At 43.2% G+C, this 16,357-nt stretch overlaps 2 protein-coding genes across 2 annotated transcripts; both read right to left on the bottom strand.

Annotated features, from left to right (window-relative positions):
* Positions 1 to 1,713: 1,713 nt before the first annotated feature.
* On the bottom strand, positions 1,714 to 9,598 carry LOC129757837 (uncharacterized). The gene is made up of 4 exons (XM_055755167.1): positions 9,556 to 9,598; positions 6,736 to 7,161; positions 3,870 to 6,668; positions 1,714 to 2,636 (listed from the first exon to the last, which is right to left on the bottom strand). Exons 1-4 carry the CDS (start codon positions 9,596 to 9,598, stop codon positions 1,714 to 1,716), a joined length of 4,191 nt encoding a protein of 1,396 aa, XP_055611142.1.
* A 780-nt stretch (positions 9,599 to 10,378) lies between these two features.
* LOC129757831 (uncharacterized) lies at positions 10,379 to 15,755 on the bottom strand. The gene is made up of 3 exons (XM_055755155.1): positions 15,401 to 15,755; positions 12,535 to 15,333; positions 10,379 to 11,301 (listed from the first exon to the last, which is right to left on the bottom strand). Exons 1-3 carry the CDS (start codon positions 15,753 to 15,755, stop codon positions 10,379 to 10,381), a joined length of 4,077 nt encoding a protein of 1,358 aa, XP_055611130.1.
* Between the last annotated feature and the right edge of the window lie 602 nt (positions 15,756 to 16,357).

Below are 16,357 nucleotides of genomic sequence, written 5' to 3'. Positions count from 1 at the left end.
GATAAATGTTGGATATTTTTCGATGAATAATGGACATTTTTCGAAGCAGGTCTCCAAAACGCGGAAAGTGCAGGTAGGTATGATTAAAATGAACGAAAAAAAATAAAAAGCACACAGGTTTACATTTTCCAATTACAGTTTTCCTTGCGATGCAATATCCGGAAGACGGTTTTCACTGTTTGGTGCGAAAAATACTCCTGCAGGAGAGTGAATAAACTTAAACCGGTTGGGATCACAATGTTTTACGTTACATCACCCAGTCCCGTAGATAGCATTCGCTCTAGTTGAAGATGAACGGAAAACCGGATAGCAGGAACCGCTGCTGACGAATAGAATATTTGGTGGTACGAGCCAAACTGAATATCACCAAACCCGCTGGCTAACCAGACTTATTCTAGCTGCGAAAGATTGTAATCAATAAAGTGAACCAGAACCGCCTACCAGTGAAGAATTTATACAATCTACACGTATCGAATCATGTGGACAAATTAAACATCATTGTGTAAATAAATACAAAATGTTCCTAAGGATCAGCTAAAGGTACAGCAGATCAAGTAAAAATGATTATAGAATTCGTGAAATAGTAAAAAATAAGTTGTTGAATATATTTTTTTCGTTCTGTTCTGCTGATAAATAATATATATAATTAGAGTTTATAGCTTTCTTAATATTTCGGAATTCTGGCAGGATGGTTTAGATGGATTATCACTTAAAAACACGAAAAAAGAGAAGTTTGTTCTTGCTGGACAGCGTGCCAGCTGAGGAATGTTTCCACTATCACAACCTTCGACTCCGGGAAACTCTTGAATGTCGGCGAATCTTGTCAAATCTGACCTCTCAAAGCGTCTGGGGTTATAGGCGAGCTTTGCTTATCGATTGCTTCACCTCACCTTTCAGCTGTTCATCGGTCGTAAATTTACATTCAATCGTCATCACGTTGACTGAATGCCTTCGGAACACCTTGTCTAAATCCAGGCAGGGAATGGCACTCAATCTGCGATCCGGGATCTAATCAATCCGAGTACCATTTGAACCTTTTAAGAAATAAAATAATATTTTGTTACATACCGTACACTGGACAGGAATCAGTTTTCTTTATAGGTATTAAACCTCGGACTCTACTGGCCGAGCAATCTAACGGGTTTTACCTGCCGGTGGGAAGGACCAAATATTAAACCTCGGACTCTACTGGCCGAGCAATCTAACGGGTTTTACCTGCCGGTGGGAAGGACCAAATATTAAACCTCGGACTCTACTGGCCGAGCAATCTAACGGGTTTTACCTGCCGGTGGGAAGGACCAAATATTAAACCTCGGACTCTACTGGCCGAGCAATCTAACGGGTTTTACCTGCCGGTGGGAAGGACCAAATATTAAACCTCGGACTCTACTGGCCGAGCAATCTAACGGGTTTTACCTGCCGGTGGGAAGGACCAAATATTAAACCTCGGACTCTACTGGCCGAGCAATCTAACGGGTTTTACCTGCCGGTGGGAAGGACCAAATATTAAACCTCGGACTCTACTGGCCGAGCAATCTGTCGCTTCCGGAGGTTTCCGCTGGGGTAAGTTTAAATTTCGGACCGTATTTGGAAAAGCAGTATTTTACAAAAGAACTCCTTGATTTATTTGAACGAGCAAAAAACACGTGTCAATTTTCTTCTCTCTGACGTATATGTGAAAATTTTATTCAAATCTGTCAATGCCTGCTACGATCAAATCTCGTTGTCGGCAACATCCTCCGGGGCACCAGACGCTCTGGGTTGTAATACGATTATTTTTGTAACTGGTCTTACGTATGATGAAAACGCAGTTCGTACTGATACTGTTCGGACATTACCGTCGGTTCCTCGCATTACCTTATCGATGATACCTTTAGGCCAGCACCCGCGATGCATGTTCTCGTCGACAATCATTACAAGATCACCTACAGCGTATTCGTGCCGGTTACGGTTGTCTTGCCACTTGTGGCGTTTCAGCAGCTCAGGTCGGTACGAAAACACCCACTTGCGCCAGAACCTGTCAGCGTATATTTGAGCATGTTTGTACGCAGCTCGACAATTTAGGTCCCGTTCGTCGAAATCATGATCGTATTGCATATGATTGTTTCTACCAAGTAATATCATATTAGGTGTGATCGGTTCAGGATCTTGCGGATCTTCAGGAACATGTGTCAACGGCCTATTGTTAACAACGTTCATAACTTCACAAAGAGCAGTACGCAACACCAGGTCCGAGGGATGCCTATCCTTCAACATGGATCGAAGCGCTGTTTTTACAGAGCGGACAAGTCGCTCCCAACATCCACCAAAATGCGGCGCTCCGGGTGGGATGAACGCCCATTGTACTCCTCTCACACTCAGCGTATCCGCAATCTGTTGCAGATCCAACTCCTGCAGCAGCTTTTTCGTCTCACGGTCCGCTCCTACAAAGTTCGTTCCATTATCGGTTAGAATTTTTTGAGGAATTCCCCGAATCGACATGAAACATCTTATAGCCATCAAACAACTACTTGTATCCAACGAAGGTACCACTTCCAGATGTAAAGCTCGACTCGAAAGGCAGGTGAAAAGTGCGACCCAACGCTTTTCTGTACGTCGCCCAACTTTCACAGTCAGTGGCCCAAAATAGTCGATGCCTGTATACGTAAACGGGAAAACGAAAGGTGTCGTCCGCTCTGGAGGAAGGTTACCCATTTGTGGTATTTTTGGGTTCGCCCGAAGCTCGCAACATCTCAAACATGTACGGGCAAATTTTTTAACTTGAGACCTAATTTTGAGAATTCTGTGCCGCTGATTCAAGTTGTTAATAATCGTCTCAGTGCCTTGGTGCCCATTCGCAATATGATACATCTTTATTAACAGGTTCGTGAAATGATGATTGTCCGGAAGAATAACAGGATTATTCACTTCGAAAGGCTGGCTGCTATCTTGAACTCGTCCTCGCATTCTGATAATGCCCTCATGAAGAAAAGGTGAGTATGCGAATAAACGGCTAGTTCGTTTGACGAAATCCTGCTTTTTGAGAAGAACCAGCTCTTCACCGAACGCTTCAGCTTGAACTTTCTGATACAACATCATTCTTGCTTGGTTGATATCATTCACGTCGATTGAAAATCTTTCAGGTTTTTCTGACTTGGGTAGCGCTAAAATTTTAAGCATTTTCAAGTAATATGCTGTACTTCTCGTTAGGCGATTAAAATCTGAGAAGCGTGTTATATCAGGAAGATCAAAACATTTTTGGGTGGATATTTGTAAACAAATTAGCAAATTATCCTCTACTTCTATATCAGCATTGAAATTAATTGCTTCTTCGTTAGTCAGTGTTAAGGTTTCTTGTTTTGGCCAGTGTTCCTGATCAAAACGCAAGAATTCCGGACCGTTCAGCCAAATATTCATATTGCAGAACATCGAATTCTTGGTGCCAAAATCAGCAACGTTCAAGTTTGATGGAATCCATTTCCATAAATCGGAATTGTGCCCGTTCTCTTTTATCTTAGTGACTCGGGATCCTACGTATGCCGTTAACTTCTGTGTCGAGTTTAACCATCCTAAACAAATTCTAGAATCTGTCCAAAAATGAACTGATGTTATTTCTATTTTTAGCTCATCCTGAATAGTCTTCACCATCTGACTACCGGTTACACAGCTTTGTAGTTCAAGACGGGGAACAGTTTGAGCCTTCAGAGGAGCTACTTTTGATTTGGCGATGATTAAAGCTACGTGAGAAACGTTCCGGATTCTATGTACCATATATACAACACAAGCAAAAGCTTTGTCACTTGCATCACAAAATGCATGCAGCTCAACTGCACCAACAGATGACAGTCGTGGAAAATAATATCTTGGAATTCTCACCTCGCCTATCTGACCTATTTGCTCTAGCCATCCATTCCAATTTGTCATAAGACCATCTGGAATATCATCGTCCCAATCGATTTGCAGGCGCCATAAATCTTGGAAAAGGATCTTCAGATGAATGGTTATCGGACCAAGGACACCTAGAGGATCGAAAATACTCATCATGAACTTGAGCAGCTGTCGTTTAGTGATGACTTTTGAGGTTGGCAAGTTCGAGAACTTTAACGGGAACACAAATTCATCACTTCGGAGGTCCCACTTCAGACCGAGCACTCGGCACTCTTTCTCATCAGCAGCTTTCAAAGAGGAATCGATGGACTTCATCACAGCTACGGAGTTGGAAACGAATTTCACAAGTTTAAAACCACCTTGTCGATGTGCCTCGATGACGTTGTTTATCAATTGGATGGCCTCACCTTCGGTATCGCGACAATCAAAATAGTCGTCCACATAATGCTGACACAAGGCCGCCTCTCGCACTCCTGGTAATGCTTCATCAAGTCTATTTGCATTAAAATTTTTAATGTACTGCGCTATACAAGGCGAAGATACAGCACCAAAAATCATCGCTTGCATGACGTACACATCAGGGGCCTTCTTGCGTTCCATTCCTCGCCAAAAGAACCTTTGCGAGTTCTGATCCTCAGGTCGAATGCGCACCTGATGAAACATTTCCTGAATATCAGCCATAAACGCAATCTTGTTTCTACGGCCACGCATCAGGACCGCAATAAGTGGAGGAACCAAATCAGGACCTTTAAGAAGCAAGTCATTTAAAGAGAAACCGTTTGACTTTGCTTTTGCATCCATGACCAATCGGAACTTTTTAGCACTGCAAACGCTAAAGTGTGGCAAATACCAGGTGTTAGGTGTTTCGAGCAATTCAGGACCGGTCAGTTTACGCGCGTAGCCTTTTTGTAGATAGTCTTCGATTTTGTTGCAATATTGATCTGCAAATTCGGGATCTGCATCCATCTTTTTTTCCATCACTTTCAAACGACGCAACGCCTGTGGTTTGCTGTCAGGAAACGTGAAGTGATTGAACTTGTACAGCTGACCTACCTCATAACGATCGCCGATGCACTTGATGGTACGGTTCATAATATCTACTGCTCTCGTATCCTCTTCAGCCATTTTAGGTGACTGAGTTGTCATCCCAAAATTATCAACAGCGTACATAGTTTTTATTAAATCAGTCAACTCCATGTCTTCAATCGAACATAGTAAAACATGAGGAATCTCAATGCATTCTGCAACAGGTTGAATTTCTCCATGGACTGTCCAACCCAAATGACATCGAGTGAGCTGTAATCCTCGAATCGAATACTGGATGGTTTTCAGAGGAACAATTAAACCAGCATTATTTGAACCGATCAGCATACGAGGAGTTGCATTTTCGATAACTTTCAGCTTTTCTTCGTCTAACAGAGGATACAACTGACGAATCTGAGCTAAGTCGAAATTCATTTGCGAAAGCTTCATGTTCTTGATCGTCCTAACGTTATTCATCTTGTGCCAGACTGCCTGATCAGAAGGTCCAGATATTTGCAGAGAAATGATCATCGATGTGTCGTCTGTATGCGTGATTCCGTTGGTCCAACGGTACGAAATTGGAGAAACTGTACCCTGCAAATCCATTTCCTTAGCGATCGAAGAATCTAACATGGTCAGCGATGATCCTTCGTCGAAAAGTGCAAAAACTTCTTCAGTTTTAGTTTTACTACGGATGCGCACCTTTCCTACTCGAAGTATTGTGTTACAACCCACAATCGTATTGCATGTTCCACCTACAGTTAGGACAGGTTGCTTCGAATCGTTACCAGGATGAACGAGCTGATGATGGTTTTTCTTGCATATCGAGCAGGTCTTGTTCGATTTACAATTCCGTCGCGAATGATCCACTTCAAGGCATAGATAGCACGCTTTACATCCTCTTACCGTCGATCTACGCTGCTCAATAGACATTTTCAAAAACTTCTCACATTGCTTCAAACCAGGGTGTTCTTCAGATGAGCATAGAGGACATTGAGATCGGCTATCAGTTGCAGTGTTGCTGACCTGGAACACAGGCGGTCTTACTCTTTGGACGGGTGCCTGACGACGACTAAGGAAGGTAGGATTGACACTGGCTAGTTGGTTGTCCAACTCATCCTCCAACCAACCAGAAAAAATGTCGAAAGTTATCATCCTATTTTCTCTCGTCAAACTGGCCTTGTGACGAATCCACATCTGCTTGCTAAATGTTGGCAGCTTGTCTGCTAGATGAGCAATTAATTCGGGATTCATCAAATACATTTCAGCGTTAACATTTTTCAGAGCCACAGCAGTACCAGTAACAGCGTTGAAAAACGTCCTAAATGATTCAATATTTCCCTCTCTAACTGTTTCCAGGTTTCTAAGCATGTCCAGCCTATTCGACACAATCCATTCTGTACGTCCAAAATTCGTTTTCAACAGTTTCATAATCTGGTTCACATTTTCAGCGGAGGTAAGGAGAGCCTCAACGCACTGTCTGGCCTTGCCGTGAAGCGCTTTATTCAGCCTTCTCAGGTTGTCTTGACTTGATAAAGCAAATTCAACAGTGGAAATATTGAATTCATTTTCGAAAATGGGCCATTCCATCAAGTTTCCGTTGAACTGAGGCAAATCTCTCACAGCACGATACTGCAACGCTTTCAGTGCTTGCGTAACAACTTCGGTTTGTCCAGAGCCGCGGTCCACGGGGGGATCAAAAACGAGGTGGTGGGATAGGTTGTTCATGACCGTCAGGAATGTCTTCAACCCAACTCCGGACACGACGATCAGGGCTACTATGAATGGAACTTCTCGAAACAGATTTCAGTTCGTTAATCTGAATCTCCCTTTCAATGCGCCTACGTTGAAACTCAGACTTTTTCTTTTCTAGTTGCATCTCTAAATCTTTCTGTATCTTTAGCTCCTCTAGTTTTTGTTGAGCTCTAATCTGATCTACTCTTAGAGATGCTTCTAACTCTTCCTTTTCTAATTGGTTTTCCAATTCTAGTGCTCTAATCTGACTAACAGTTTCACTAACGACTGACTTTCTGCTACTTATCGATCGTCTACTCCTACAACTCATATTTCCGGTTTTGCTTCTAGCATTATCACCCGACTCGGAGTGCACTCTTGCATGTGCTGCGCCCACTTCAGACGGCCCAGGAATGACAGCATCATGTGATAACGCAGGAACTTCTTTCACCGGAGTACGATACATTGTACTTGCTTGTGGAAGTTTGTAAACGAAATCGTCGAACTTCTTCGGGACTTTACCTGCCGTTGATCTTTCTGTTCGGCGCAGGTTAGGTTCCATATAAACTGGTGTTAAGTTTCGAAGGACCAAATATTAAACCTCGGACTCTACTGGCCGAGCAATCTAACGGGTTTTACCTGCCGGTGGGAAGGACCAAATATTAAACCTCGGACTCTACTGGCCGAGCAATCTAACGGGTTTTACCTGCCGGTGGGAAGGACCAAATATTAAACCTCGGACTCTACTGGCCGAGCAATCTAACGGGTTTTACCTGCCGGTGGGAAGGACCAAATATTAAACCTCGGACTCTACTGGCCGAGCAATCTAACGGGTTTTACCTGCCGGTGGGAAGGACCAAATATTAAACCTCGGACTCTACTGGCCGAGCAATCTAATGGGTTTTACCTGCCGGTGGGAAGGACCAAATATTAAACCTCGGACTCTACTGGCCGAGCAATCTAACGGGTTTTACCTGCCGGTGGGAAGGACCAAATATTAAACCTCGGACTCTACTGGCCGAGCAATCTAACGGGTTTTACCTGCCGGTGGGAAGGACCAAATATTAAACCTCGGACTCTACTGGCCGAGCAATCTAACGGGTTTTACCTGCCGGTGGGAAGGACCAAATATTAAACCTCGGACTCTACTGGCCGAGCAATCTGTCGCTTCCGGAGGTTTCCGCTGGGGTAAGTTTAAATTTCGGACCGTATTTGGAAAAGCAGTATTTTACAAAAGAACTCCTTGATTTATTTGAACGAGCAAAAAACACGTGTCAATTTTCTTCTCTCTGACGTATATGTGAAAATTTTATTCAAATCTGTCAATGCCTGCTACGATCAAATCTCGTTGTCGGCAACAATAGGACTCGCCATGGAAGAGACGGCACTTGCTTAAACATGAAACACAAATGCCCCAATATTCGAGAAAAGGAGATTCAAAAATAAAACTGCCATTGAATACAAATTTTTTATGTTTACTAACAAACGTAACGAGCTTACCACTTGCTTCCACTCGTCACCGCGCACTTCTCGCCTACTTACTGTTAAAGTCAGAAAACCTAGTAATAAAATAACCTTGGGTGTCATCATCGTGGCAAATTGACATTTTGGGAACCCTAATCGTCATCAAATCGCAATCAAAAATCATGCGCTGTCAATTTTTGACAGCTTGTGTGATGTGTGGAGCCAAGGGGGGTACATAGTAGGTGTACTGATCTACAAAATTTCCGAATCAACCATGTTGGTTTTTCAAATTGGCTACCAAGGCTACGTTGCGTTTGTTTACCAACAAAGCACACGGTTTTCCTTTAGTTCAATCATGTGTAAGATTAGATTTGAGGAAATTGCCCTAGTTTGAAGGAACCATCGTCCAGGAGATTGACCTGGAAGACTCCTGAGGACCTTAACTCAGAGAATACCTCCAAGTGTCGAGAAGCTGTAGATTCTAGTAGCGATGATACCATCATCGGTTGGAATAAAAAGAAGAGTTCGTTCATTTCCCTTCCCTAGGGATCCTACTCGGTTGGTTGCCCTGTTGCGGGATAAATGTTGGATATTTTTCGATGAATAATGGACATTTTTCGAAGCAGGTCTCCAAAACGCGGAAAGTGCAGGTAGGTATGATTAAAATGAACGAAAAAAAATAAAAAGCACACAGGTTTACATTTTCCAATTACAGTTTTCCTTGCGATGCAATATCCGGAAGACGGTTTTCACTGTTTGGTGCGAAAAATACTCCTGCAGGAGAGTGAATAAACTTAAACCGGTTGGGATCACAATGTTTTACGTTACATCACCCAGTCCCGTAGATAGCATTCGCTCTAGTTGAAGATGAACGGAAAACCGGATAGCAGGAACCGCTGCTGACGAATAGAATATTTGGTGGTACGAGCCAAACTGAATATCACCAAACCCGCTGGCTAACCAGACTTATTCTAGCTGCGAAAGATTGTAATCAATAAAGTGAACCAGAACCGCCTACCAGTGAAGAATTTATACAATCTACACGTATCGAATCATGTGGACAAATTAAACATCATTGTGTAAATAAATACAAAATGTTCCTAAGGATCAGCTAAAGGTACAGCAGATCAAGTAAAAATGATTATAGAATTCGTGAAATAGTAAAAAATAAGTTGTTGAATATATTTTTTTCGTTCTGTTCTGCTGATAAATAATATATATAATTAGAGTTTATAGCTTTCTTAATATTTCGGAATTCTGGCAGGATGGTTTAGATGGATTATCACTTAAAAACACGAAAAAAGAGAAGTTTGTTCTTGCTGGACAGCGTGCCAGCTGAGGAATGTTTCCACTATCACAACCTTCGACTCCGGGAAACTCTTGAATGTCGGCGAATCTTGTCAAATCTGACCTCTCAAAGCGTCTGGGGTTATAGGCGAGCTTTGCTTATCGATTGCTTCACCTCACCTTTCAGCTGTTCATCGGTCGTAAATTTACATTCAATCGTCATCACGTTGACTGAATGCCTTCGGAACACCTTGTCTAAATCCAGGCAGGGAATGGCACTCAATCTGCGATCCGGGATCTAATCAATCCGAGTACCATTTGAACCTTTTAAGAAATAAAATAATATTTTGTTACATACCGTACACTGGACAGGAATCAGTTTTCTTTATAGGTATTAAACCTCGGACTCTACTGGCCGAGCAATCTAACGGGTTTTACCTGCCGGTGGGAAGGACCAAATATTAAACCTCGGACTCTACTGGCCGAGCAATCTAACGGGTTTTACCTGCCGGTGGGAAGGACCAAATATTAAACCTCGGACTCTACTGGCCGAGCAATCTAACGGGTTTTACCTGCCGGTGGGAAGGACCAAATATTAAACCTCGGACTCTACTGGCCGAGCAATCTAACGGGTTTTACCTGCCGGTGGGAAGGACCAAATATTAAACCTCGGACTCTACTGGCCGAGCAATCTAACGGGTTTTACCTGCCGGTGGGAAGGACCAAATATTAAACCTCGGACTCTACTGGCCGAGCAATCTAACGGGTTTTACCTGCCGGTGGGAAGGACCAAATATTAAACCTCGGACTCTACTGGCCGAGCAATCTGTCGCTTCCGGAGGTTTCCGCTGGGGTAAGTTTAAATTTCGGACCGTATTTGGAAAAGCAGTATTTTACAAAAGAACTCCTTGATTTATTTGAACGAGCAAAAAACACGTGTCAATTTTCTTCTCTCTGACGTATATGTGAAAATTTTATTCAAATCTGTCAATGCCTGCTACGATCAAATCTCGTTGTCGGCAACATCCTCCGGGGCACCAGACGCTCTGGGTTGTAATACGATTATTTTTGTAACTGGTCTTACGTATGATGAAAACGCAGTTCGTACTGATACTGTTCGGACATTACCGTCGGTTCCTCGCATTACCTTATCGATGATACCTTTAGGCCAGCACCCGCGATGCATGTTCTCGTCGACAATCATTACAAGATCACCTACAGCGTATTCGTGCCGGTTACGGTTGTCTTGCCACTTGTGGCGTTTCAGCAGCTCAGGTCGGTACGAAAACACCCACTTGCGCCAGAACCTGTCAGCGTATATTTGAGCATGTTTGTACGCAGCTCGACAATTTAGGTCCCGTTCGTCGAAATCATGATCGTATTGCATATGATTGTTTCTACCAAGTAATATCATATTAGGTGTGATCGGTTCAGGATCTTGCGGATCTTCAGGAACATGTGTCAACGGCCTATTGTTAACAACGTTCATAACTTCACAAAGAGCAGTACGCAACACCAGGTCCGAGGGATGCCTATCCTTCAACATGGATCGAAGCGCTGTTTTTACAGAGCGGACAAGTCGCTCCCAACATCCACCAAAATGCGGCGCTCCGGGTGGGATGAACGCCCATTGTACTCCTCTCACACTCAGCGTATCCGCAATCTGTTGCAGATCCAACTCCTGCAGCAGCTTTTTCGTCTCACGGTCCGCTCCTACAAAGTTCGTTCCATTATCGGTTAGAATTTTTTGAGGAATTCCCCGAATCGACATGAAACATCTTATAGCCATCAAACAACTACTTGTATCCAACGAAGGTACCACTTCCAGATGTAAAGCTCGACTCGAAAGGCAGGTGAAAAGTGCGACCCAACGCTTTTCTGTACGTCGCCCAACTTTCACAGTCAGTGGCCCAAAATAGTCGATGCCTGTATACGTAAACGGGAAAACGAAAGGTGTCGTCCGCTCTGGAGGAAGGTTACCCATTTGTGGTATTTTTGGGTTCGCCCGAAGCTCGCAACATCTCAAACATGTACGGGCAAATTTTTTAACTTGAGACCTAATTTTGAGAATTCTGTGCCGCTGATTCAAGTTGTTAATAATCGTCTCAGTGCCTTGGTGCCCATTCGCAATATGATACATCTTTATTAACAGGTTCGTGAAATGATGATTGTCCGGAAGAATAACAGGATTATTCACTTCGAAAGGCTGGCTGCTATCTTGAACTCGTCCTCGCATTCTGATAATGCCCTCATGAAGAAAAGGTGAGTATGCGAATAAACGGCTAGTTCGTTTGACGAAATCCTGCTTTTTGAGAAGAACCAGCTCTTCACCGAACGCTTCAGCTTGAACTTTCTGATACAACATCATTCTTGCTTGGTTGATATCATTCACGTCGATTGAAAATCTTTCAGGTTTTTCTGACTTGGGTAGCGCTAAAATTTTAAGCATTTTCAAGTAATATGCTGTACTTCTCGTTAGGCGATTAAAATCTGAGAAGCGTGTTATATCAGGAAGATCAAAACATTTTTGGGTGGATATTTGTAAACAAATTAGCAAATTATCCTCTACTTCTATATCAGCATTGAAATTAATTGCTTCTTCGTTAGTCAGTGTTAAGGTTTCTTGTTTTGGCCAGTGTTCCTGATCAAAACGCAAGAATTCCGGACCGTTCAGCCAAATATTCATATTGCAGAACATCGAATTCTTGGTGCCAAAATCAGCAACGTTCAAGTTTGATGGAATCCATTTCCATAAATCGGAATTGTGCCCGTTCTCTTTTATCTTAGTGACTCGGGATCCTACGTATGCCGTTAACTTCTGTGTCGAGTTTAACCATCCTAAACAAATTCTAGAATCTGTCCAAAAATGAACTGATGTTATTTCTATTTTTAGCTCATCCTGAATAGTCTTCACCATCTGACTACCGGTTACACAGCTTTGTAGTTCAAGACGGGGAACAGTTTGAGCCTTCAGAGGAGCTACTTTTGATTTGGCGATGATTAAAGCTACGTGAGAAACGTTCCGGATTCTATGTACCATATATACAACACAAGCAAAAGCTTTGTCACTTGCATCACAAAATGCATGCAGCTCAACTGCACCAACAGATGACAGTCGTGGAAAATAATATCTTGGAATTCTCACCTCGCCTATCTGACCTATTTGCTCTAGCCATCCATTCCAATTTGTCATAAGACCATCTGGAATATCATCGTCCCAATCGATTTGCAGGCGCCATAAATCTTGGAAAAGGATCTTCAGATGAATGGTTATCGGACCAAGGACACCTAGAGGATCGAAAATACTCATCATGAACTTGAGCAGCTGTCGTTTAGTGATGACTTTTGAGGTTGGCAAGTTCGAGAACTTTAACGGGAACACAAATTCATCACTTCGGAGGTCCCACTTCAGACCGAGCACTCGGCACTCTTTCTCATCAGCAGCTTTCAAAGAGGAATCGATGGACTTCATCACAGCTACGGAGTTGGAAACGAATTTCACAAGTTTAAAACCACCTTGTCGATGTGCCTCGATGACGTTGTTTATCAATTGGATGGCCTCACCTTCGGTATCGCGACAATCAAAATAGTCGTCCACATAATGCTGACACAAGGCCGCCTCTCGCACTCCTGGTAATGCTTCATCAAGTCTATTTGCATTAAAATTTTTAATGTACTGCGCTATACAAGGCGAAGATACAGCACCAAAAATCATCGCTTGCATGACGTACACATCAGGGGCCTTCTTGCGTTCCATTCCTCGCCAAAAGAACCTTTGCGAGTTCTGATCCTCAGGTCGAATGCGCACCTGATGAAACATTTCCTGAATATCAGCCATAAACGCAATCTTGTTTCTACGGCCACGCATCAGGACCGCAATAAGTGGAGGAACCAAATCAGGACCTTTAAGAAGCAAGTCATTTAAAGAGAAACCGTTTGACTTTGCTTTTGCATCCATGACCAATCGGAACTTTTTAGCACTGCAAACGCTAAAGTGTGGCAAATACCAGGTGTTAGGTGTTTCGAGCAATTCAGGACCGGTCAGTTTACGCGCGTAGCCTTTTTGTAGATAGTCTTCGATTTTGTTGCAATATTGATCTGCAAATTCGGGATCTGCATCCATCTTTTTTTCCATCACTTTCAAACGACGCAACGCCTGTGGTTTGCTGTCAGGAAACGTGAAGTGATTGAACTTGTACAGCTGACCTACCTCATAACGATCGCCGATGCACTTGATGGTACGGTTCATAATATCTACTGCTCTCGTATCCTCTTCAGCCATTTTAGGTGACTGAGTTGTCATCCCAAAATTATCAACAGCGTACATAGTTTTTATTAAATCAGTCAACTCCATGTCTTCAATCGAACATAGTAAAACATGAGGAATCTCAATGCATTCTGCAACAGGTTGAATTTCTCCATGGACTGTCCAACCCAAATGACATCGAGTGAGCTGTAATCCTCGAATCGAATACTGGATGGTTTTCAGAGGAACAATTAAACCAGCATTATTTGAACCGATCAGCATACGAGGAGTTGCATTTTCGATAACTTTCAGCTTTTCTTCGTCTAACAGAGGATACAACTGACGAATCTGAGCTAAGTCGAAATTCATTTGCGAAAGCTTCATGTTCTTGATCGTCCTAACGTTATTCATCTTGTGCCAGACTGCCTGATCAGAAGGTCCAGATATTTGCAGAGAAATGATCATCGATGTGTCGTCTGTATGCGTGATTCCGTTGGTCCAACGGTACGAAATTGGAGAAACTGTACCCTGCAAATCCATTTCCTTAGCGATCGAAGAATCTAACATGGTCAGCGATGATCCTTCGTCGAAAAGTGCAAAAACTTCTTCAGTTTTAGTTTTACTACGGATGCGCACCTTTCCTACTCGAAGTATTGTGTTACAACCCACAATCGTATTGCATGTTCCACCTACAGTTAGGACAGGTTGCTTCGAATCGTTACCAGGATGAACGAGCTGATGATGGTTTTTCTTGCATATCGAGCAGGTCTTGTTCGATTTACAATTCCGTCGCGAATGATCCACTTCAAGGCATAGATAGCACGCTTTACATCCTCTTACCGTCGATCTACGCTGCTCAATAGACATTTTCAAAAACTTCTCACATTGCTTCAAACCAGGGTGTTCTTCAGATGAGCATAGAGGACATTGAGATCGGCTATCAGTTGCAGTGTTGCTGACCTGGAACACAGGCGGTCTTACTCTTTGGACGGGTGCCTGACGACGACTAAGGAAGGTAGGATTGACACTGGCTAGTTGGTTGTCCAACTCATCCTCCAACCAACCAGAAAAAATGTCGAAAGTTATCATCCTATTTTCTCTCGTCAAACTGGCCTTGTGACGAATCCACATCTGCTTGCTAAATGTTGGCAGCTTGTCTGCTAGATGAGCAATTAATTCGGGATTCATCAAATACATTTCAGCGTTAACATTTTTCAGAGCCACAGCAGTACCAGTAACAGCGTTGAAAAACGTCCTAAATGATTCAATATTTCCCTCTCTAACTGTTTCCAGGTTTCTAAGCATGTCCAGCCTATTCGACACAATCCATTCTGTACGTCCAAAATTCGTTTTCAACAGTTTCATAATCTGGTTCACATTTTCAGCGGAGGTAAGGAGAGCCTCAACGCACTGTCTGGCCTTGCCGTGAAGCGCTTTATTCAGCCTTCTCAGGTTGTCTTGACTTGATAAAGCAAATTCAACAGTGGAAATATTGAATTCATTTTCGAAAATGGGCCATTCCATCAAGTTTCCGTTGAACTGAGGCAAATCTCTCACAGCACGATACTGCAACGCTTTCAGTGCTTGCGTAACAACTTCGGTTTGTCCAGAGCCGCGGTCCACGGGGGGATCAAAAACGAGGTGGTGGGATAGGTTGTTCATGACCGTCAGGAATGTCTTCAACCCAACTCCGGACACGACGATCAGGGCTACTATGAATGGAACTTCTCGAAACAGATTTCAGTTCGTTAATCTGAATCTCCCTTTCAATGCGCCTACGTTGAAACTCAGACTTTTTCTTTTCTAGTTGCATCTCTAAATCTTTCTGTATCTTTAGCTCCTCTAGTTTTTGTTGAGCTCTAATCTGATCTACTCTTAGAGATGCTTCTAACTCTTCCTTTTCTAATTGGTTTTCCAATTCTAGTGCTCTAATCTGACTAACAGTTTCACTAACGACTGACTTTCTGCTACTTATCGATCGTCTACTCCTACAACTCATATTTCCGGTTTTGCTTCTAGCATTATCACCCGACTCGGAGTGCACTCTTGCATGTGCTGCGCCCACTTCAGACGGCCCAGGAATGACAGCATCATGTGATAACGCAGGAACTTCTTTCACCGGAGTACGATACATTGTACTTGCTTGTGGAAGTTTGTAAACGAAATCGTCGAACTTCTTCGGGACTTTACCTGCCGTTGATCTTTCTGTTCGGCGCAGGTTAGGTTCCATATAAACTGGTGTTAAGTTTCGAAGGACCAAATATTAAACCTCGGACTCTACTGGCCGAGCAATCTAACGGGTTTTACCTGCCGGTGGGAAGGACCAAATATTAAACCTCGGACTCTACTGGCCGAGCAATCTAACGGGTTTTACCTGCCGGTGGGAAGGACCAAATATTAAACCTCGGACTCTACTGGCCGAGCAATCTAACGGGTTTTACCTGCCGGTGGGAAGGACCAAATATTAAACCTCGGACTCTACTGGCCGAGCAATCTAACGGGTTTTACCTGCCGGTGGGAAGGACCAAATATTAAACCTCGGACTCTACTGGCCGAGCAATCTAACGGGTTTTACCTGCCGGTGGGAAGGACCAAATATTAAACCTCGGACTCTACTGGCCGAGCAATCTAACGGGTTTTACCTGCCGGTGGGAAGGACCAAATATTAAACCTCGGACTCTACTGGCCGAGCAATCTAACGGGTTTTACCTGCCGGTGGGAAGGACCAAATATTAA

This window comes from Uranotaenia lowii, chromosome 1 (assembly GCF_029784155.1).
Source record: "Uranotaenia lowii strain MFRU-FL chromosome 1, ASM2978415v1, whole genome shotgun sequence".
NCBI classification, from domain to species: domain Eukaryota; kingdom Metazoa; phylum Arthropoda; class Insecta; order Diptera; family Culicidae; genus Uranotaenia; species Uranotaenia lowii.
This window is presented reverse-complemented; position numbering and strand designations above follow the sequence as displayed.

Coding starts and splice junctions, on each gene's coding strand:
- LOC129757837 (XM_055755167.1), bottom strand. CDS start 9,598: ATGACGATTGAATGTAAATTTACGACCGATGAACAGCTGAAAG. Junction 7,162..9,555: donor GACCGATGAACAGCTGAAAG/GTGAGGTGAAGC, acceptor TGCGCCGAACAG/AAAGATCAACGGCAGGTAAA. Junction 2,637..3,869: donor TGGATGGCTAGAGCAAATAG/GTCAGATAGGCG, acceptor TTACGTATACAG/GCATCGACTATTTTGGGCCA.
- LOC129757831 (XM_055755155.1), bottom strand. CDS start 15,755: ATGTATCGTACTCCGGTGAAAGAAGTTCCTGCGTTATCACATGATGCT. Junction 15,334..15,400: donor GAAAAAGTCTGAGTTTCAAC/GTAGGCGCATTG, acceptor TTCCATTCATAG/TAGCCCTGATCGTCGTGTCC. Junction 11,302..12,534: donor TGGATGGCTAGAGCAAATAG/GTCAGATAGGCG, acceptor TTACGTATACAG/GCATCGACTATTTTGGGCCA.